Here is a 22,830-nt window from a genome sequence, read left to right on the forward strand (position 1 = left end):
ATTTGGTGACAGGGTGTGCTAGGGAGCAGAGGTGGGGTCATGCCAGTATGTATGTCCTGTGATCCCTGTGGTCCCCATGCTCTCTATTCCAGACTCACTCTGTAGGAAGTCGGACACAGTGATGGCTGTGTTGTAATGAGGAAATGGAGTGGTACCCACCCTCCTCTTTTATAAGGACAAGGCTGACTCCCCACATGCAAATTCATATTCTAGCTCTAAGTTAAATCCCCTCCTGGGCTGTGTGAGCTCACATCTCTCTCACAGGAGGCTGACCTCTGAGAAAAGGGGGTGTAGCCTAGAAGATGAGACTGTTGGGTCTTCTGTACCTGGTGACAGCCCTTCCTGGTGAGTGTGACCATTTCATACATTTGTCCAGGAGGGGATGTGACAACATGTGATTGACAGAATTGACTCTTCCTGTCTGCAGGTGTCCTGTCCCAGATCCAACTTCAGGAGTCAGGACCTGGCCTGGTGAAGCCCTCACAGTCGCTGTCCCTCACTTGCTCTGTCACTGGTTTTTCCATCACCACCAGTGTTTATGACTGGAACTGGATCAGGCAGTTCCCAGGGAACAAGCTGGAGTGGATGGGGGCCATAACTTATGGTGGTGGCACTGGCTACAACCCATCCGTCAAGAGCCGCATCTCCATCACCAGAGACACATCCAAGAACCGGTTCTTCCTGCAGCTGAACTCTGTGACCACTGAGGACACAGCCACATATTACTGTGCAAGATACACAGCGAGGGGACTTCAGCATGAGCCCAGACAGAAACCTCCCTGCAGAGAAGCTCTGGGCCAGCAGGGGGCGCGCAGCCTTAACTAAGCCCAGGAAATGTAAGTCTTTAGAACAGGGAAGAAAAACACTTGGTTTCCACTGACTTTGCTTCTCACTCCTTTAGCACAGAGAACACAGGGGGTCTCTTCTCGCTCTGATGCTGAAATGCTGTGTTTATGGAAAGTCACATTTGTTTGTGTCTCACTGTGGTTCTCAAGACAGGGTGTGCAGTAATATTTCTTGTCACTTTGAATGTGGATGAAGTCTTTACCAGCTGAACCATCGCTCTGTTTTTAGGAATATGTTTTGATGAAAACAAGTTTTTGGAACTCAGCTGATCTCACATGGAATTAGTTTTCACATAAAAATCTGATTCCACTTTTGGTTGCTCACACTCTCTACTCTCAGTAACATCTGTGTGTTAGAGCTAATCCTAGCGTGCTCACACAAAGCAGTTGCTGAGATGCCTAGGGAATGAGACACAGTGTGACAAGGGGGTCCATACACCTGCAGCTGCACTTCCCACCATGCAATGCACAGGTGGAGATTTCCTGGTGTCAAGTAAGTGAGGCTGAGTAAAGATAAGAACTCTGCTGTCAATGGTTACTGCCTCCCAGAGATGGACTCTTCTGGATGGAAATATATATCACTTGGTGCTAGGATTAAAAACATCATATGAAGTAAATGCTCAAGTTTAATATCTTTAAATGTGATAGAGGAGAATCCATCTCTGACATAGAAGAGAATTGACAATTATGTGATCAGATTGACCTGGCCTGTGATTTGTGCTCTCCTTCCACTGTGTCATAGGAATAGAACCTAACCCAAATACACACCATGAAAGACAGTGCCCCCTGACATAATTACAATAAAATCGATAGTGTAACTGGTCTCATATCAACCCTTCAGTTAACTAGCCTCAGATTGTCTTCTGTGATATTTTGTCAAATTCTATGTAAACATTAGGACAATTTGAACAAAACAAGGATGAGACAGAACGTCTGAAATAAATGTCCCCAAACCATCTTAGCCTCACACACATGGTTGCACAGCATGCAGAGTGGTTGAAGTCCCTCAGAAGCTGCACTGGGCAGCTGCCTCTCCATTGATGAGAACTGTCCTCACCATGGAAACCCATAGCCTAAAGGTCATTCATAAAAATCAGAGAATCATTTATGAGATTTCCAGGGATGAAGAAGTGAATGACCATCCAAAAAGGCCATCCCAGTCCCACAGACTGTCCTCAGCGGTAACTATTTTCTAATAACAGCCAATCCTCAGACTCAATACTGCAGAGAGGGCATGGAAGTAAGGTGTAGCTTGCTTGGTCTATGAACAGAGGGATGAGGTCATCTTTAAAACACTTTAACAAGGGTGACTCCTTTCTGGAGACTCCAACGGACTCAAATAATAAACAGACTATAAACATTGTTTTTCAAAAGATATCTGTATGATTTCCTCAACAGTTCTAGATATTCATTTTATAGGATTTATTCAAACTCATGTTTTGTGTTTTCAGTAAATGAAAGATATATAAAAACACACATTCAATAGTCAGAAACATGGAAGTACACATACTTAGTGTCAAGTCAGAGACAGGGTGTCTTTCCTTGTTCCTTTTCTCCCTACAGGTATAATTCCCAACAGGTATAAGTTGGTTAAAGGTGTTTTTAAATCACTTTTCACAGAACTCTTATAGTGATTCAGTGTAAGTGCATGATAATTGAGATATGTTCTGAGAACATACAGTGTTCTATGGCCTCTGTATGTGCTTCCTTCCCAGTCACAGGATCTTGCCCTACCATCTCCAGTCTTTACAGAACAAGGACCTACAGTGTCACAGCATCACCTCTCACAGTTTGTGCTTGGTTTCGTTTATTCTATAGAGCATTGGGGTTTGAATAAATGCTGGGTACTTGATAATCTCAAGGGTTCGGGGTCTTATTTTAAATCTCAGAACATTTATTTTGCATATTTTTCTAGCAGACCTTCCCTCCCTATCACAAATATGAATGCCATAAGGTCAATGTGTATGCAACAGTGTGAGGAATGAATTGTGGCAGGCATGAATCCCTTAGGCCAATTCTATGTTAAAGATTAAGCAAGACTATATTGAGTTTAAAATAGTGTTTGAAATAGCAGTGATTTGATAAGGTATCCCCCTGTCTTCCTTCAACCACAAAGTAGAGGTTGACCAGAAGGTCAGGGAATCTTCTGCTTCAGGCCTCTGAATTGAATGGGAAGGGGACTCTGATATACTGGGAAGGCACCTGCCAAGTGAGTATATGAGTTTGGATCAAGTTTGTAGGGGAACCTGTAGCCACACCTTCTTAGGGGCTGGCTACAGGTCTGCCTGACCATGCCTGAGAGGGCATGGTCAGGGTGACCTAGAGTGGGAGGCGTTCAGTGAATGGGCATTTTCAGTTTCCTTTTCGGCTTGACTACAGACTGCAGCCACACCGGCTGGCTAGGTTGCTCTGTAAGTAATGCTTTTCCCTATTAAATACCCTTATATTTCTATTGAGTCCATATTGGTAATTTCCCACTTTATCTGGTGTCAGGAATGGGACCTTGGCCCCATTTGGGACAGCCTGCAAGTGCCCCCGCCCCCTCTCCCCTGACGGCAGACTAGGCCAGGAAAGTGTCCTCTCTCCCTGCTGCAGCTGAGCTGCTCAGAACTATCCACCCAGCTTGGAGACAGTTTCTAGCTGCCTAGTGTCGCGTAGGCCTCGGCTTTCAGCAGCGGCTTCCCCTGGCTGCATCTGCAGTAAAGCGCATCTCTTTCAGTGGTTGTGGCCACAAGGCTGTATACTCTCTAAGATAAGCGCAGCCACTTTTGTGACCTCTCTCCTTGGCTAACACCATCTTGCCTGAACCACCGCTGCCAAACACCACGCCAAGTAGCTGAACGCCTGTGCTACCTGCTGGTCAAAGATAGTTACTGCATCTGAAGTAAAATTCAGGTAAAATTATGGAGGAATATTTATCATTTGCTAAAATTGGTAATATTTTTGCTTATTACATGAATTCAATGTTTGAGGAGGATGCTAATATGCCAATTACCAGCCTATTTACCGTAATGGCAGTTAGCTTGCTGGTACAAATAATATTACTAGCCAGAGGACTCAGGTACAAGGATAAGAATAACCTAACCACCTGCTTACAGGAAATAGCATCTTTACGCAATGAGGTTTTGGAGAACAGATTAGGTCAGACCACAATTGTGCAACAAGTGGAAGATAAATTGGATGATAAGTTGGCTCTGTGTCCAATACACTAAAGACAGAGCTGTCTGTTACCCAAGATGAGATGCAGCGTATTTATAATAAGACAAACACAGAGCGATTCTGCATGTCTGAGGCCTTAGACGCTAGGCTGTGAGAAGACCGTGATGAGCTAAAGAATATCTGTAGCCTGGATGAATCAATGGGTCACAAACAAAACACCTGTGTCTCTAGAGTTGAGATCCTCTTCCTGGGTGTTCCCCTTCAGGAAGAGCCTGCATGACATGAGAGAATGGAGGACAATGGCTGGAGAAACTTTGCAGCTGTCACTGAGAAGTCGATAGTGTGTCAGTGATGCTTTCAAGGATCAGATCTCCCTGAAGACACAACCACTGAAGACACAACCCTGCCTTACACTGCAGCAGACACAGTGAGCAGGTTCCTTGTGTGCCCAGAAACAACCTTCATCCGAGGATGCTCAGGACCAGCAGGGGGCGCTGTAGACCCAACTTTCACTAGGAAAGAAAGAAAATATATTAGATGAGAGAAACATCTGGAAAGTAACGAGTTCTCTGAGACCCTAAGGTTTCCTCTCCTGACCTCAAATAACTGCCAAGACCATGTAATTCTCCTGATGTAGCTACTATGACAAGACTCCAAACTTAGTAGAATAAAATTATTTGTTAATTAACATTGCCCACATGGATGTGTGTTTAAGGGAAACCCAGGAGGAAGGAAGAGCCAAGTTTTTAGAACATGATTTCTCACTGGTCTGGAATCTTGTCTCCTCCTTAAGACTGTGAACATCAGGTACAGATCTGCCCAGCTCTGGGTCATCTACAGTTCTGGACCTGGAGCCCATTCAAATGTGAATTAGTAAATTAACAGATAAAAGAGCCACAGGTACAACTGTCCTGTCAGCATGTCAGTCACCACTCATCAGTGAAGGCTGCGCACAAAGCAATCCGGTGTCTTTAAGTATAATTAAATATATTGACTGAGAAATCAAACAGATGTGCATCCCCTATGTTAACTTCTGTAGCCTCTAGAAAAGGAAAGCCTGACTTAAGGACCCCTGGAAAATTAGGACTTACAATTTTCTGGGACAGGAGACTGAGAAACAAAAAAGAAGTGGATGTGTGATGGAAGTGAGGACGTCCTTCTGGGAGGTTGGGCAGGTCACCTGGAGGACTTGTTTCCTGCCTGGGGCCCAGACTACAGCAAGACAAGGCTCAAACAGAATCCATGGAGTCAGGGTCTTTGGCATTTATATGAGGGGGTTAAGGGAAAAGACACGCACACTCTCTTGATGGTTTGTTTCCTTCTTTATGCTTTTTCTGAGTTCTATTCTCTTGTCTCATTTCTATCCAGAAATGTCCTTTCTTTCTCTCTGAATGTTTCTTGCCTCCTGATTCTTATTTTCCCTTACAGTGTTTATACCCCAGCAAAATCTTTCAAACAATATAAAAATTACAATATGGTTACACTCAGATGTTCAAGAGAATAATTACAATGAATATAAACAAATAGAACAGCATATTTTCCATATCTCTTATATGATTAGACATTTTCAATATTTCAGATAAGAAGAAAATTGTCAATGTAACCCATGTACAACCATACCCAAGCAACCTGTTATAGATTAACAGCATAAGCAAGCAAGGTATTTTTCTCAGGCTGTTTTTTAACTGGCAGACTGCAATTTGTGGCTGCAAGGAAAGGATCAATCATTTAATTCTTCATCTTGAAAGGTAATCTCATAAGAAATCTTAAAAGAATTAAAAATCTAAATTTATACATGAAAACTATCATCATCACTTTTTATATCAGAGATTAAGGAAGAAATTTGTATAAGATATTAATCTTCATCTTTCATCATTAACCTTCCTGAGCATAAAAGCATGTCAGCTAATAAAATGAGGCTGCTTTGTATTTGTGACCTTAACCTAATGAATTTATAACTCAACTATGAGTCCTTGTGAACTTTAGTTATTTTCTGGGACATTTCATCTCAAAGCTATTATCAAATCATCTAATTCAACCTGCAGTTATTTTCAGGCTTGTTTGCAGCGTTGATGCACACCAAAACCTGTGAATGCATCTTTCAACATTAAGATTGAAAGAATTTGAGACAGCCTGGCTTCAGGGACTCAATTGTTTTCCTTATTCATTAACCAAACTACAGTCTAAATAGCCATGGAGGTGAAACTCATAAGCCCTAGCTGTGTGGCACTTCCTTGTATTTATTTTTCATTATCAAAAGAATATTTAAACTAAGTTTATTATTATCAATTAGACAGTACAGCTTAAGAAGAAATCATATTCAAAACAATGCACAGGTAAAAATGTCCAGTAGAATGGGATGTTTACACATGAGAACACACTGTATTACAGGCAGTGGGGGTCTCCCCACACCCATTCACACCGTGCCAGGTACCAGAGAAAGATGGCAGCAGAAAAAATGAAAAGGAGCAGCAGAAGTACAAGACATTCTGGAGTCTGTGGACTCCAGTTTTTGCCAATCACAGATTCATCCATTGGGGCTTCACATCCTGGTGAGGTGACACCTGATTGTCACTTGCCCCCTGCTGCTCCTCTGACAGGGCCACCTGCAGACACAGAAGTCAAAGCTCAGCTCTCCTTGAAGTTCAGCTTCTCAGTCACTCCCGATTTCCAGGGATAAATAGGTAAACATGCAGCAAAGGAAAACTGAATTAGATGATAAAACAAGAAATACACACACTGTCTGGAAAAGGCTCATGCATGTGATTAGCTGAACACTGGAATTCAGGCATGTCACATGACCTCCATACAGAAAGGGAGTTCGCAACCTCAGGAAGCAGCTGCTCACAAAATTAAAGCTATGGAAGGAGTTTTAAGTTCATCAGGAATGAGGTCCACACAGTAGTGCTGACTTCACAAATAATGAGCACTGCAAAGCAATGTCACTGCTCTCCTAATCCCAGATGTGGAGAATTGAGTAGAAATGAACATGAAAATGAGTCTTTATAGAAAAAGGGATAATAGGGGATGATTTGAAAATGATAATTCAATAACAATTTCCCCAACATTAACATTATGATCTGATTCCTACAGAAAATTAACAAAGAACCCAGGACCTGACAAATCCAGGCTCCACTACAGAGCTTGCTATAAAGCAGGAAGACATGCAAATGGGCCCTCTCTCTGCTCATGAAAAGCAGCCCAACCCTGACCTTACAGCTCAGAGAGAGGAGCTCAGCTGTGAATCCCAAGACTTCACTCAGGGATCAGCATGGAGTTGGGGCTGAGCTGCATTTTCCTTGTTGCTCTTTTAAAAGGTAATTTATGGAGAGCAGTAGATGCTGACTGTGTGAGTAGACATTAATCTGAGGGACAATGGACATGTGTGATGATTTCTTGACCAGGATTTTTCTGTGTTTTCAGGTGTTCAGTGTGAGGTGCATCTGGTGGAGTCTGGGGGGAGCCTGGTGAAGCCTGGGGGTTCCCTGAAACTCTCCTGTGCAGCCTCTGGTTTCACCTTCAGTAACTACTGGATGGGTTGGGTCCGCCAGGCTCCTGGCAAGGGGCTGGAGTTCGTTGGAGAAATTAAATATGATGGCAGTTACACAAACTATGCACCATCCGTGAAGGGCCGGTTCACCATCTCCAGAGACAATGCCAAGAACACTCTGTACCTGCAAATAAACAGTGTGAAGTCTGAGGACACCGCCACTTATTACTGTGCTAGATACACAGTGAGTGATCTCAGTGTGAACCCAGACATAAACCTCACTGTGAGGCCGCTCACGGCCACCAGGGGGCACACAGCACACACAGAACACAGGTTCATCCCACAGACTATCAAGGCATAACTGAGCAATCTTCTCAGCAGCTTAGGCTCCTTTCGTCTTCTAGTTCCCAAGAAAGTCTAAATAATTGTGCTGTGGGTTAATGTTGTCATCAAAATATCTCCTGTGTTTCTGCTGTTATTTAAGAAACATGGATGCTCCTGTGTCTTTTTTCTCAGATTCAAGCAGATCCTCAGTCAGATTTCTTTATTAGAGTAGCATTTATATTTAAGCGGAAATCAAGGGTAAGAAGGGGCCCATTACAGGTGCACAAATGCTCCCAAGGCTCAAACCTCCCCGCCTCTCATTGACAATGGTACACATTATGTTAAGACATGATCCAGCTGTGCATTTAGCTAATTCAGTTTATTACTCCATGAATTCCATCTCTGCTCATCATGAGATTTTTATAAACTTGTCCATCAGGGAAGTTATTTCAGTGTCTGTGTGGAGATGGCATTTCAAGGATGGTTTATTGTCTTCTAATTGACCTGAATATGGGGTCACACCACCAGGAAGGCATTGAACATCTGCATCTGATCACATGATAATGTTCATGAGAAGTCAGATTTACTCACCTAGAAAATCTCTCACATGCAATTGGGCATTTTCTGTAAATCTAACAGAGATCACTTTGGGTCTGTGAGTGTCACATTAGCAGACACAGAGCCAGCTCATTTCTCTAAGAGCCACAGAAATTCCAGCTTGTCCTCTGAGAAGTTCCTCTCACTGTGCAAAAAACTGAGAAAGTTTGTCTTAGTAAATTTTCTGTAGCTGTGATAAAACAGCAAGACCAACTGTGAGGAAGGAAACATGTAAAGAAAGAAAGAACTTAGTTGGGATTATGGTTTCCAACAATGGAGTCCAAGATTTGCAAACCAAAGGCTGAGTGGCTGGAGCAGCAGTTGGTGGCTCTGTCTTGATCCACAAGCAGGCAGCAGAGAGGCACAGTGAAAGCGCCATGAATTCCTAGAACCTCTAAGACTTCCCCCATTAACTCACATTCTCCAACAAGACCACACCTACTGGTACTTCCCAAAAAAGTGCCTTATGAGAGGACCAAGTATTCAACATACTAGACATTGGGGGACCTTCCAATTCAAACAACCACAGCCCCAGTCACTGAAAGGAATACAGGATTGGCAGTTAATAACATACAAGGAACATGGATGTGGGAGAAGATGGAGACATTTCTGACAGGGAGAGCAGGAAATGAGAGATTCCTTTACATGAGACCAGGAAGATTGGGCAGACCTCGTCCTGTCCATGAAAAGTGGTTTTCCACCAGGTATGTTGTTCCACATTGTATGCTAAAAAGATCCACAAGAATCCACTTAGTGAAAGCTGAAGGTGGTATTTTATGATGAGGTCATGTCTCAGGGACAGGAAAGGCTCTGCATTTGGTAACAGAGATCAGTCTGCTGCCCCAGTGCTCTGTTTCACACTTGCTGTGTTTAAGAAGAGCAACATTATATCCACAGCTTGATGACCTTTAGAGAGAGAGAGAGCCTTTGGCATGCTCATTCCTAAATGGGATGTCTTTGTCACAACCCTCCCCTCAGTGCTCAGATTGGCTGAAGCACTGAGAAATTATGAAGATAATTGGCTGGAATGATTGCAAGAACCACAATGTCTGGGCAGCATCATGGAAACTGTTTCTAGGACACAGTTTAGCAGATGCACATATGAACTCTGGCACTGTGAACAAGACATAGAGAAGCTCAAGCCTGTGGTTATTTTTGCTTGTACAAATAAAGCTTGTCTGGAGATCAGAGGATGGAGCTTACCACTAGCTAACCATAGAGGTCTGGAGGTCAGTACAGACAGACAGAAGGTGAGATGTCTTGGCAGCCAGAAGATATAACTAGGAAGAAACTGGAACTTGCTCTCATTTCTGCTGGGAAGCTAATGATGTAAGGGTATCTTTGGTTTGCTCCTTCTCTCTGATCTTTCAACCATTTCTTCTATATCTGACTCCAGGTTTTAACTATTCAGGCCAATTAAGAGCTCCATTTACACAAGTCAATCAAAATCCAACCATGAAGCAGTGTCAGTGGGCACTAAGAACCACTATTAGAAATGAAGCCATGCACAACTGAAAAATTCTTTGTGGAAGTCAATTTTCCAAAGTAGAGAGACACAGGTTATATCAACCACACTTCAGAGGAAAGGTTTGAGAAAAAAAACAGGGACTGTGTTGAATTTTCATTTTATTTGTGTTTTTTTCTGTTTTGCATTTTAAGTGAGAGAAAAACCTGAAAGTAGTGGAGCATCTGTGAGAATTTAGGTGTGGAGCAAAAATAAGATTAAATCAAATTTAAAAATGAGAAATGCACATGTGTAAACACCAACACAATGGATCCAGTAATTATATTCTTGTGTCCTATTCACGAACAATCATGAGTAGAGTAGACATCAACAATGCATTTTTATACTATCACTAGTCTTTGAAATTTGGTTTTTAAAATCACAGGTTGTCAAATCACAATTTCTTAAATCAATAACATGACCTTATATTTAAGTTATGAATAAGGTACAGAAACAAAAGGCTGGGATGCTAACTTGCTGTCACATGTCATCCTTTCTGGCTCAAATGCTGAATATACATCATTAAATAATTGTGGAATTTGAATTCCCTGTGTTTTCTGACTTTGTTCCCTTCCACTGTCAACTCAGCCTCTGGGAATCAGAACAATGCTCTGCATACCAGGATTTCTGTCTTTTCATTCTCCCTGTAACTCAGGTCAGGCAGCATTTGTCTTCATGTCCCTGGATTGTTTCACTTGCTGTAACTTATTTAGGAACATTAAATTTCACACACAGGACAGTTTTCATCATCTCAAGACCACATCACAGTATTCTCATAGATTCTCTATGCCATCCTTTCTTTGCCAATGACTTCTTCCTCAAATACAGTGATTAATTTCTTCTTAATCATTTTATTGTATCGTTAGTTAGTCATTTTATGTATTTATGACATATTTTGATGATAATGATCAGCTAATCATCCCATTAACTCCTTAAACCCACACCCCACAAACCACTCTCAGCTTCATAGTGAAGTCCTTTTCTTATCTTGACTCCTAGGAATGATCCTGCAATAGATGCAGATGTTGGTGTAGACCTCTCGTGAACACACATTTCTGTCTCTCATATGTAGCCTGTTGGTTGACTGGGAGAACTTATGGTGAAGCTGTGTTTTGTTTGGTGAAGTGTGCACACCAGTCTCACCACACTCATCTACAGACAAACCAATGAAATGCTTTATGTGTGTATCAGCCTTGTTATCTCTTATTTCTGACAAGTTATATTAAGTTATGTGATGAACATTCCAATGTGTAATTAATCTGTGAATCCAAAAAAATTCAAAATGCAGGATTTCTTTAGATATCTCTGAACTTACAGAAGCATTACTTGGAAAGGGCTATCACAAAAGCATTATTTGGAAAGGGCTATCAGGTGTTTTCTATTTTTAAAATATTATTGTTTTCTTGCAACTCAGTTACCTACACAAGTTTATATGGGCTCATGGTCATATTCATACTGTGTGAATATTTTCAAACTTTCAATGTGCAGTGGTCAGCCCTGAAATCACCTACATTAAAGAATGAACAAACTGAGCAGGTTGTATATATATATTTATGCATATTTTTTGTGAGTGTGCGCATGTGTATGTAAATAGATATTAGGGAAAAGGGGGATATGAGTTTGGGAGTGGAGTTTGGGGAGGCATTGTGTATGTATATCTTTATTTTTTCATTTGTTATATTTTAATACATCTAACATTGATTTATAGTGCCTATGGTATTTCACACCATTTTTCTTTGTTTATTGGTTCTAATTTCTTTTGTAAATGCTGTCTCTTTTTATACATTTACATACATTCATGTCATCGGAAGTGGTAAATTGTTTTCAATTTTCTACTATGGATGAACTTCATTTTCTCTTTGTGATTGATGCTCTGGCTAGTAACAAGTATTATCTTGACTAAACTGGTTCAACATAGGATAATTATGTTGTTCCTATATAAGGACCAACCGTTCAACTCCACATTTCTTTATCACTATATGAAGCAAACAAATAGACAAAAGGAAGGGATTTAAAGAACAAAATAACCCACAAGAAACACACACCTGCAGCATGCTGAAAAAGAAACATTAATAGCTTATTATATGTGAAATAAGGTTGCAAATTTAGGAGTATTAGTTTTATCCTCATTAAAACTGTCACATGTAAATCAATTTTGTCAGGAAACGGACCTAATCACTTGGTTGGTATTCTAATTGTAAATGGAGAGATGAGGCCATGATGTTATATCCACAGGATCTGCACAGGTCTCAGGAATCACTACTTCCTCTGACAGGTTGACGATTTGGATCTCAGCATCCTGCTGACTGACCCAGGTGTCCTCCACCTCCCTCCTCTCCAGCTGGACTAGGTCCTTATCTAAGAAGCACCCAGCTCATGAATATGCCAATCACAGGAGTCTATGGTGGTAAATACAGGGATGTCCACACCACCAACAACACATGATCAGTGTCCTCTCCACAGTCACTGAGATCACAGGTCCTCACCATGGGATGGAGCTGGATCATCCTCTTCCTGGTGACAGCAGCTACAGGTAGGGGCTCCAAGTTCCAGACATGAGGAGGGGCCATTCAGTCAGGTGACAGTGACATCCACTCTGCTTTTGTCCCCACAGGTGTCCACTCCCAGATCCAGCTGCAGCAGTCTGGGGCTGAGCTGGTGAAACCTGGAGCATCAGTGAAGCTGTCCTGCAAGACTTCTCGCTACACCTTCAGCAGCTACTATCTGAGCTGGGTGAAACAGAAGCCAGCACAAGGCCTGGAGTGGATTTGAGTTATTAATTCTTCTACTGGTGGTACTAGCTACAATCAGAAATTCAAGGGCAAGGCCACACTGACTGCAGACACATCCTCCAGCACAGCCTACATGGAGCTCAGCAGCCTGACATCTGAGGACTCTGCAGTCTATTACTGTGCAAGACACACAGTGTTGCAACCACATCCTGAGTGTGTCAGAAAACCAAGAGGAGCAGGAAGCTAAGAGGAGATCAGCCTGGATACTTACACAGAAATAATCAATCTGTGTGCCCCGTGTTTACCCTACTCCTAACAGTCCTACATGGTGTTTGTCACTTTTTCCAAATAACATCTGATAATGAAGTCGTCCTTATTGGTTTTCCTGCAGTAACCAGAACTTGAGGAGATTTTTATAAGTGAACACCTACATTGGCATGCTTCTGCTTTAATGAAACAGAGAATAAGAAACTATTACAATACATTATAGTGTGTGTGTGTGTGTGTGTGTGTGTGTGTGTGTGTGTGTGTGACCTTTAAATCTAAGATACTAGGATTTTATTGGGAATACACTATAATATGAATTTGACTAGGAAAATAAAAATCAAAAATATCAGAACAAACAAAAATACTTTTCAAAATTCAGTTTTGTATCTAAGAGCACACAAAATACTTTGGTGTAAGTTGTCTCCATAAATTGTGGGGAGTCTCTTTACCTTTCCATTAATTACAATTCTATGTGATCATTTATGGGGAGGTCTGATACTTTATTTCTTTTTTGGTAGTAATCACATTTCTTCTCAATTGAGAGATGAAGATGGCCCGAATGTCACACTGTGGAGTCCTCTGGTATAGAGTCTGTTACTCTCTCAGCATTCTGGGCTCCTGATCACTAACACTGGGCCATATCATGGGGATACTAAGCTGATAATGTAAAAGACATTGATGTCATCAGGAGCCCTGTGTGATCAATGTCCTGTTTCCTGAAATTGGATTGTCTTTGCAACACATTTTAGGGTGACACTGACTGACATTGACTGGACATCAGTGTATGTCACAGGATAATCCCATCACCCCACACCAACACATACACAAGCACACACACACATACACACACGCACACGCATACAAACACCACAAACACAGAGACAGAGAGAGACTGAGTAGATTTTTGTTTTTGGAGGTGTCAAGGGCCACTAATGACCTCTGTTGACTTTTGACTCTGTTATTACTTTCACATATCTGTATCTAAGCAATTCTGTCTATGTAGGATTTATTGTTTTTCTTCTGTTTTAATTAGGAGAAAACACATACCTTGGCTCTACAAAGGCTGAATATCAGGAAAAATAATTCTGCCATTGGCAGCATGGCTACTGTTTTTATTAAAGAAATTTCTTGTCCTCCAAGTCCCACTGTCCTGCCAATGTCTTATTTGCAGCATAAAGGTTGGACACCATCATGAACTCTTGCTCAGATATAAACCACAGAGTCAGGAAAGAGGGGTTCCCTTATCTGTGAATGCTGGGGAACTGTCAACAGAAAGATTGAAAGTAATATGAATGCTGAGTTGTTGTTAGATTGGACTAGCTGGACTCATGCAAGGTGCACAGGGCTGACTTCTGTGGGGACAGCTGGAATTCTCAAGAATAGACAAAGATTCCATACTCCACAGAAATCCATCTTAGGACTGCCATGGTCACAAGAGATTCCTAGGACAACCGTCCTGACCTGTACAAAATTGCTGAGAGAGTATAAATCTGTATAGAAACATTTCATAGCAATCCATATGGAGGAGTGAGATTAATCAATTTGAGACCTTGTTCTATTGAAGAAAACACACAGGAACACATTCTGAAATATCATTATGATTTACTATGAAATCAAGTCCACATGATCAATAACATTGATAAGTATTTTTACAATGAGGCATCAAAAAGGAAAACCAAAATAAATCAGTTATGCAGATCCTGGAGAGTAAGTGCAGAGGGGCCAGCAAGGGTGTTTCCTGACTCTACTCAGAGTTTATTCCTCTCAGTTAACCACACACAAGGCCCAGGGGACCATCTCCAATGGCAGTTAGAACCCTCCCCTAGAAGGATACAAGGTCAGTAAGTTCCTAGAATCCATGTCTCTCTCCTGGGAATGCTACAATAATAGAAATGACCCAATTCTTCAATCACCATGAAGACAGTTTATCTCGTAGTGGAATAAATTTCTCTATTGAAGAACTAGGCCCCATGTGTGTTGACAGCAGATGGGGTTTTAGAGCAGAAAGTGCAAATGTACTTGTGGTCCTATCCCTAACCCAGTATCAAAATCCAATTATAACATCTTTCAAATGAAAAATTAGATTATCTGAAGTATTCTGACTGAGAAAACCAAATACCCCTAAGCATAGGCTGCAGGTCCATCAGCTGATGTCGTCAGGTATCAAATTCTAATGCATTTGGGAGGCTAACTGTCTCATTTTTATTATAAGGTTCCTTCTCCTATATAGAACAGCTTCTAATTTTTTGGTTTTATGGGATTCCTGAGCATGTAAATCAGGAGGTCTCTGCATCCACACCTGTTTCTTGTGCCTTTTCTTGGGCACTTTTCCTCCAGTTTTTTTGTTTGTTTTGTCCTGTTCCAATGTGTTATTTTTATCTAGTTTTACTTTATTGTATTTTATTCACTAGAAGCCTATTTGTCTTCAAAAGACAAGAAGGTATTCAATATGGATGGGGAGGACTTGGGAGTTGAGGAGGGAGGGGGAATTATGGGATGCAGCTGCTTCTACCAGCAGGTGTTTCCTCTACATTCCACAGTCTGGATGGCACAAGAAGTAGGTGTGGAGCCTGTGCTGCAACAAGATGACAGCGAGATAATTTTCTGGGAATGATTGAAGACCATCATATTTGTGGAAAAGGGAAGAAAAAATTGAGCAGTGTGAGCTTCCTGATCAAAAACCAGGAACTCAGGAATACAAGGATGAAAAGAACATTAGCACTGACCTGAGACCTTAAAACTAAAGGAGTCTGGTGGCATTGACGGAGTGGGTTATCATTTCATACATGTATGAAAAATTCCAAAATATTGTTTAATAAAACTATTCAAATTTCATGGTAGGCATACCTGTTATAAGCTGTGTTTAAGATACATTAGTATATAAAATCATAATAATTTAAAACCCTTACATCAAAGTAATATTGAAAACTAAGATCTAAATATGAGTGAAAAGACATAATGTTTGTCTTTCTCAGTCTGGGTTACCTCACTCAAAACTGTTCCTCAGTTTAACCAGTTATCCAGAAATCAACTTTGTTTTTCTTTACTTGCAAATGCAATTAATCTGTTCATATTTATCAGATTTCTATTTCACAACATCTGTTTATGTACACCTAGAATGATTGTATTCCATAATCAGTATGAATATGGATTGTCTCCTTGAAGTTTCAAAAGCAAGACTGATACAGATTTGTAGTTGTTTCGTTGAACCTTAGTCACTTTCCTGGGAAAACCATAGAAACAGTAGAGACACAACCCACAAGATCCAAAACCCACTGTGAAGTTCCTTTCCTTCGTTCAGAATAAACTCAACAAGTGAAATATTATAATTCAACATTTTCTTCTCATGTAGGATGTCATTATTTCAAGATTGCTCATTCCGTGATTTATTGTCCAAACATTATGGAAGTTCCAACCTTCAAGAGTTCAGATAGACAGAACGATACCTGAACACAACCTAGAGACCAGGCAGGAGATGCCTTGGTTAACCCAGACATGGAACCTCTGCTTCCTCTAAGGGTATTAAAATTAAAAGTGAGTTAATACCTAAGGATGATAAACACACCCAAGCAAAATGTTGGCTTGCTACAACAAATATATAAATTAGGCATTTGAATAGCTTTGTCACTTAACAAAATCTAACTCTGGAGAACAGTCATAATTCTTAAGATATATTCTTTGGAAAAGGGGATCAAGTCTAGGCAACGGAGCATGCTACACTACTGAATTCAGTCCTCAAAGGAGGCTTTAGATTTTAATATTTCTATTCAACATTAACTCAGCTTTTTATCAATTGTCTCTAAATTTTCAAAATGATATTTTATTATAATTCTGAAGCAGAATGAGTTTTTGAAATGTTTAAAGGACAAAACATTGAAGAGTTTAGCACACACACAATAAGTGACATTTGAACATTGTTACTGCTAACTCATCCATTTAACTTCTGCCTTCTGTTCTAATAACTGCCTCCTCTACTGTTTCAACCCTAGCACAGATGATATAGCAGGAAGAAATGCAAATTTGTCTCCCTCTGCTCATGAAAACCAGCCCAGACCTGAGCCTGTAGCTCTAGCAGAGGGGCCCAGTCCTGACTTCCCTTGTCTCCCATTCAGGGATCAGCACTGAACACAGATCTCTCACCATGGAGTTGTGGTTGAGCTGCATCTTCCTCGTATCTATTTTTAAAGGTCGTTTATGGGAACAAGTGATGCTGAGTGTGTGGGAGCCCGAGTAAGAAGAGGGCGTGAGTAAGAGGGACAGCGGATGTGTGTAACATTTTCCTTACCAGAATTCTCTACTATTGCAGGTGTCCAGTGTGATGTGCAGCTGGTGTAGTCTGGGGGAGGCTTCATACTTCCTGGGGGTTCCCTGGAACTCTCCTGTGCAGCCTCTGGGTTCACCTTCAGTGATTACTACATGAGCTGGTTCCGCCAACCTCCAGGGAAGGGGCTGGAGTGGGTTGCAGAGAGTAGAAACAAAGCGAGTAGTTACACAACACAGTACAATGCATCTGTGAAGGGCCGGTTCACCATCTCCAGAGATAATTCTAAAAGCATCCTGTACTTGCAAATGAACAGCCTGAAACCTGAGGACACAGCCACTTACTACTGTGTAAGAGACTCCACAATGAGGGGACTCCAGACACAAACCTCGCTGCAGGGAGGTTTGTACCAACAGGGGGCACATTTCCCCTCCTCTTTCTTCCGTACAAACCCTCCTTTGTAGCCCAGTGTCTCTGCCTTTAATATACTCCAGGCTTTATCGGAAGCTACCAAGTCCCTGCCATATCATGTCTCCTAGCCCAGATCCACCACAGCAGTCTGCACACACTGTGTGTTTACTACCCCAGTATCGCTTCCCTGAGGACCAGTCTCCAGTATCTTACGGTTTGACAGGAAACCTACGATGTCAGCTCACTACCAATGAACCTGAGTTTTCTGAATTATCTGGAGCTGGTGAGGGGGACAGCTTTTAAATCTCTGGTGCTGGTAAAGAAGGGAAGGAACACACACACACACACACACACACACACACACACACACACACACGCACGCACACACACACACACAAACACACTCTCAAATACTCACATACGCACACGCACTCTCAAACACATATGCACACACATTCACACAATACACACATACACACACTCACATACTCACACATATGCACACAGACACACTCACACACACAGACTCACTCACACATTCACACACTCACAACACACTCACATACACTCACACACATACTCACTCACTGACACACACACACTAACACACACACTGACACACACACACACACACACACTTACACACTGACACACACTCACACACACTGAAGGTCTCTGTGTCAGCTTCTGGCTCAGTTCTTCCTTTCTTTTCTTACTTGTATCTGGATCTGTCCCCTCTATCCCTCTTGTCTGGCTCCTAAATCTCCTTCTACATCTTTCCTGGTGTTTTCCTTCTCCTGTCTTCATTCTTTCCTTACATCTCACCTACCACAGTAGAATCTTTCCAGCAATACAAAAATTACTATGTGGTTACATTCTACTTTTCAAGTGAATTCTTACAATAAATACAAATAAAAAAAATAACATGTTTTCCATATTCCTTACATGGTTAACCTTTTAGGTTTTACAGGTGAAAAACAAATCGCCCAAGGAAAACATACATTCATATCCAAGCAATTTGTTACAGACTAACAATGTCCAAGCAAGAAAGATATTGTTTTACTGCCAGGCTGCATTTTGCAGTTACAAAGAAAGGACCAATAATTTTATTATTTATCTCTAAAGATAATCTTACAAAAAAATCTTAGAAGAATCATAAACCTAAAAATTATATATGAAAAAGAAACATCTCTATTTTAAATCCTCAGGGTGCACCCCCACTCATTAACAGATCTGTTTATATGCATATACATTATATATTATATCAGTAAGGGTAAGGGCAGAAAATGGCACAAGGAATTAATCCTTGCATCTTGTCACGAACCAATCCTAGCAAGGAAGGCATGTCAGCCAACAATAACTGGCTGCTGTATATTTTTTCCTGGACCTTAATGAGATCTTTCATTCCACTCTGTGCCTTTTTAAACTTCAGGTTATTTCCCAAGGTTTTCACCTTGAAGCTGTTAGCAAAAATACCTTCAACTAGGCTTAAGTCATTCCAAAAGATTTCTTTCAGTGTGGATGCACTTTTAAACCTGTAAGCATATCTCCCAACACTAAAATTAGAAGAATTTGGGCTAGTTGGACTTCTGGGACTCAGATCTTTCTCTTAATGATTAACCTAAGGCACAGTCTGTAAGACTCCACAATAGAAAGTCAGATGTTCTAACTGTGTGACATTTCATTGTACATATTTTCTATCCTCTGAAGCCCCTGTTTTACTAAGGGCAACATTTCATCCTATCTTTATTTACATTAATTTTTCCACCAAACTAACCACTGTCACAATAAAAGGGGTTCCCAACCTCAGCAGACAGCAGTACTCAGGGCTACATACAACTCAGGGAGTGCCATGTCCATCAAGGTTGAAGCTCACACAGTAGGGACAATGCTTACAGAAAAGAGCTACAGAGCACACGACAAAGCAATGTCCACTGCTCTGTATAATCCAGAACATGGAGAACTGGGGGAAACTAACACTAAAATGCATCTTTCTTCTGTTTGCCAGTATAAATGAAATAGATGAGACTCTGTGTTTACCAGAGAGAATATCTTAATATGATACAAAACATTCCAACCATTATCTTTATTGCCAGAGTATCCCAAGCACACTTATACACAAACTAGGACCTGACATTTCTAGGCTCCCACAACAGAACTTACCATATACCAGGAAGACATGCAAACAAGGCCTCTCTCTTCTCATGAAAACCAGCCCAGCACTGACCCTGAGCTCAGGCAAAGGAGCCCAACCCTGGATTCCCAGGTCTCACCATTCAGTGATCAGCACTGAACAACACACACACCATGGATTTGGGTTTTCCTTGTTGCTCTGTTAATAGGTACTGAGTATGTTTCTGTACAAGAGTGGTATAAATACCAAGCTTGTTTGGCAGTTACTGACAGGATTCTCTGTGTTTGCAGGTGTCCAGTGCGTGGTAGAGCTGGTGGAGTCTGGGGGTGGCCTAGTACAGCCTGGAACTCTCCTGTGCAGCCTCTGGATTCACCTTCAGTGACTACTGGATGGGTTGGGTCCGCCAAGCTCCTGGCAAGGGGCTGGAGTGCATTGCAGAAATTAATAGAGATAGCAGTACCACAAAGTATGCACCGTCCTTGAAGGATCGATTTACCATCTCCAGAGACAATGCCAAGAACACTCTGTACCTGCAAATGAACAGTGTGAAGTCTGCGGACACCGCCACTTATTACTGTACTAGATACACAGTGAGTTATCTCAGTGTGAACCCAGACAAAAACCTCACTGTGAGGCCGCTCACGACCACCAGGGTGCGCACAGCAGACACAGAACACACATCCATCCCAGGAGATTATAAAGACATAACTATCTACTCTTATCTGCAGCTTAGGGTTTTCATCTTACCATTCCCAGAATGTCTCTCTTAATAGTTTTGCATTGGGTGACTATTGTCCTCAATACATCTCCTGTGTTTCTGCTGTTATTTAAGAATTGGAGGCAGAGTCTCTGATGAACAAAATGCAAAGTGACAGTGATGAGGGTAAAAACATCTCCATTATATATCACTGATGTCACAGCAGGAAGTTCATGGGTGTTCTGGTGTCTTTTTTCTCAAGATCAGTGAGATCCTGTGTCACATTTCTTTATTAGAGTTGCTTCTATATTTAAGGGAAAATCAAGAGGAAAGTGGACCCAGATACTGAATCACAATCACTCCCAAGACTCAAACCTCCCTCCTTCCCCTGCTGACTGTAAACATCAGGTTCACATCTGACATCCTCTTTGTTGTGGCTAATTTAGTTTTTATGACTTCCCTCTCTGTTCATCATGGAATTTGTACAGACTGATTCCTTTGGTAAAGTCTGTGTCTGTGTGGAAATGGCGTGTTAAGCATGAGTTATTGTATTAACAAGAGCCCTAAATGGAATTGCATCACCAGCAAAGTATTGAACATATGTATCTCATCACATGCTAATGTTCATGAGAAGCTAGATCTGCTCATCTAGAAAATCTCTCTCACACAATTGGCCATTTTATCTAAATATAACAGTGATCATATTGGGTCTATGGGTGACACCTGAGTAGTGACTGAGACAACTCATTTCTCTAAGAGCCACCTAAATTCTAGCTTTGTTCTCTGAGTTGATCCCCACAGTGTCCAAAAGATTAAGAATATCTGTCTTACCTAATTTTTATTGCTTTGACAAAACACCATGACAAATACAGCTTACAAAGAAATCATTTAATTGCTGTTACAGTTTCCAAGCATTAGTATCCAAGATATGCAAACCAAAGGCATAGTGACAGGAGCAGCAGCTGAGGGCTAACAACTTGATCCTCAAGCAGGCAGCAGAGAGGCACACTGAAAATACCATGTAACTGTAGAACCTCAGTGCTTTTTACCATGCACACACATTCTCCAACAAGACCACACCTGCTATTACTGCCCAAAGAGTTGCTCTAACTGAGAACCAAGTATTCAAAACAGGAGCCACTGGGGGACCTTGTAATTCAAACTAACACAGCCCCAGTCACTGACAGGAATGCAGAATTAAAATTTAGTAACATACAAGGAACATGGAGGTTGGAGGAGAGAGCTGCAGTCCTGTCAGGGAGAGCAAGAAATGACAGATTCCATTGGCTGAGTCTGGAAGTTTGGACAGACCTAGTCCTGTCCATGAAAAGTGGTTTTATGCCAGATGTGATTTCCACATTGTATAGTAGAAAACTCCACAAGACTCTACTTAATGAAAACTGAAGGTGCTATTTTATGATGAGCTCATATATCAGGGACAGGAATGACTCTGCAGTTGTGAGCAGAGCTCAGACAGCTGCCCCAATATTCTGCTTCACACACTGCTGTGTTTAAGAAGAGCAAAATTAAATCCACAACGTGAGTACCTCTAGAGAGAGAGAGCCTTTGGCATGCTTATTCCTAAATGGGATGTCTTTGTCACAAGCCTCCCGCCAGTGCTCAGGAACCTATGAAGAAGAGTGGCTGGAATGATTGCAAGAACCACAAGGTATGGGCAGCATCAAGGAAACTGTTTCTAGGACACAATATAACAGATGCACATGTGAACTCACAGAGACTGTGAACAAGACATGGAGAAGCTCAAGCTTGTGGTGATTTCTTGGTTGGACAAATAAAGCTTGTCTGAAGATCAGAGGATGGAGCTTGCCACTAGTTAACCATAGAGGTCTGGAGGACTGACAGGACAGAAAGGAAGTGAGATGGCTGGTCAGGGGGAAGAGGTGAGATTTGGGTGGGGAAGGGATATAAACTGGAACAAAGGAAATTGCTCTCTTTTCTGCTGGGAATCTAAGGAGGTAAAGGTGGCTTTGACTTGTTCCTGCTTCTCTCTGATTTCTCAGCATTTTCCTCCATATCTGACTCCAGATTTTTACTCTTCAGACCAAGTAAGAATGCCATTCAAGCCAGACAAAATACAACCATGGAGCATTGGCAGTAGACACTAAGTCCCACTCTTAGCAATGAAGCCACTCACGATTGTCAACTGCTGGGAGGAAGTCAGTTTTCCACAGCAGATAACCCAGGTTACATCAACCACACTTCACAGGAGTATTAGGAGAACAAAACAAGGATTTTGATTTTTTCTATATTTGTGATTTTTCTTTCTGTTTTTTAAAATGAGAGGAAACACCTATAACTGGGAACATAAGGAGGTGGTTAAAAAAATCTGTGAGAAATTAGGTGTGAAGCTGAAAATTTAGATTAAATTAAATTTAAAAATAAGAAAAG

The 22,830-nt window shown here is 41.4% G+C and overlaps 1 pseudogene and 2 gene segments (V, D, J or C); all 3 read left to right on the forward strand.

Moving 5' to 3' along the window:
• The first annotated feature begins 302 nt into the window (after window positions 1–302).
• Window positions 303–825, forward strand: LOC113831240. The segment is given in 2 exon segments: window positions 303–345; window positions 428–825. Coding segments are annotated over 2 exon segments (441 nt in total).
• Window positions 826–7,275: 6,450 nt separating this feature from the next.
• Window positions 7,276–7,855, forward strand: LOC113838396. The segment is given in 2 exon segments: window positions 7,276–7,321; window positions 7,428–7,855. Coding segments are annotated over 2 exon segments (474 nt in total).
• Window positions 7,856–12,406: 4,551 nt separating this feature from the next.
• Window positions 12,407–12,898, forward strand: LOC118239015 (annotated as a pseudogene).
• Window positions 12,899–22,830: the final 9,932 nt, after the last annotated feature.

Source organism: Cricetulus griseus, chromosome 5 (assembly GCF_003668045.3).
Source record: "Cricetulus griseus strain 17A/GY chromosome 5, alternate assembly CriGri-PICRH-1.0, whole genome shotgun sequence".
Classification (NCBI taxonomy): Eukaryota; Metazoa; Chordata; class Mammalia; order Rodentia; family Cricetidae; genus Cricetulus; species Cricetulus griseus.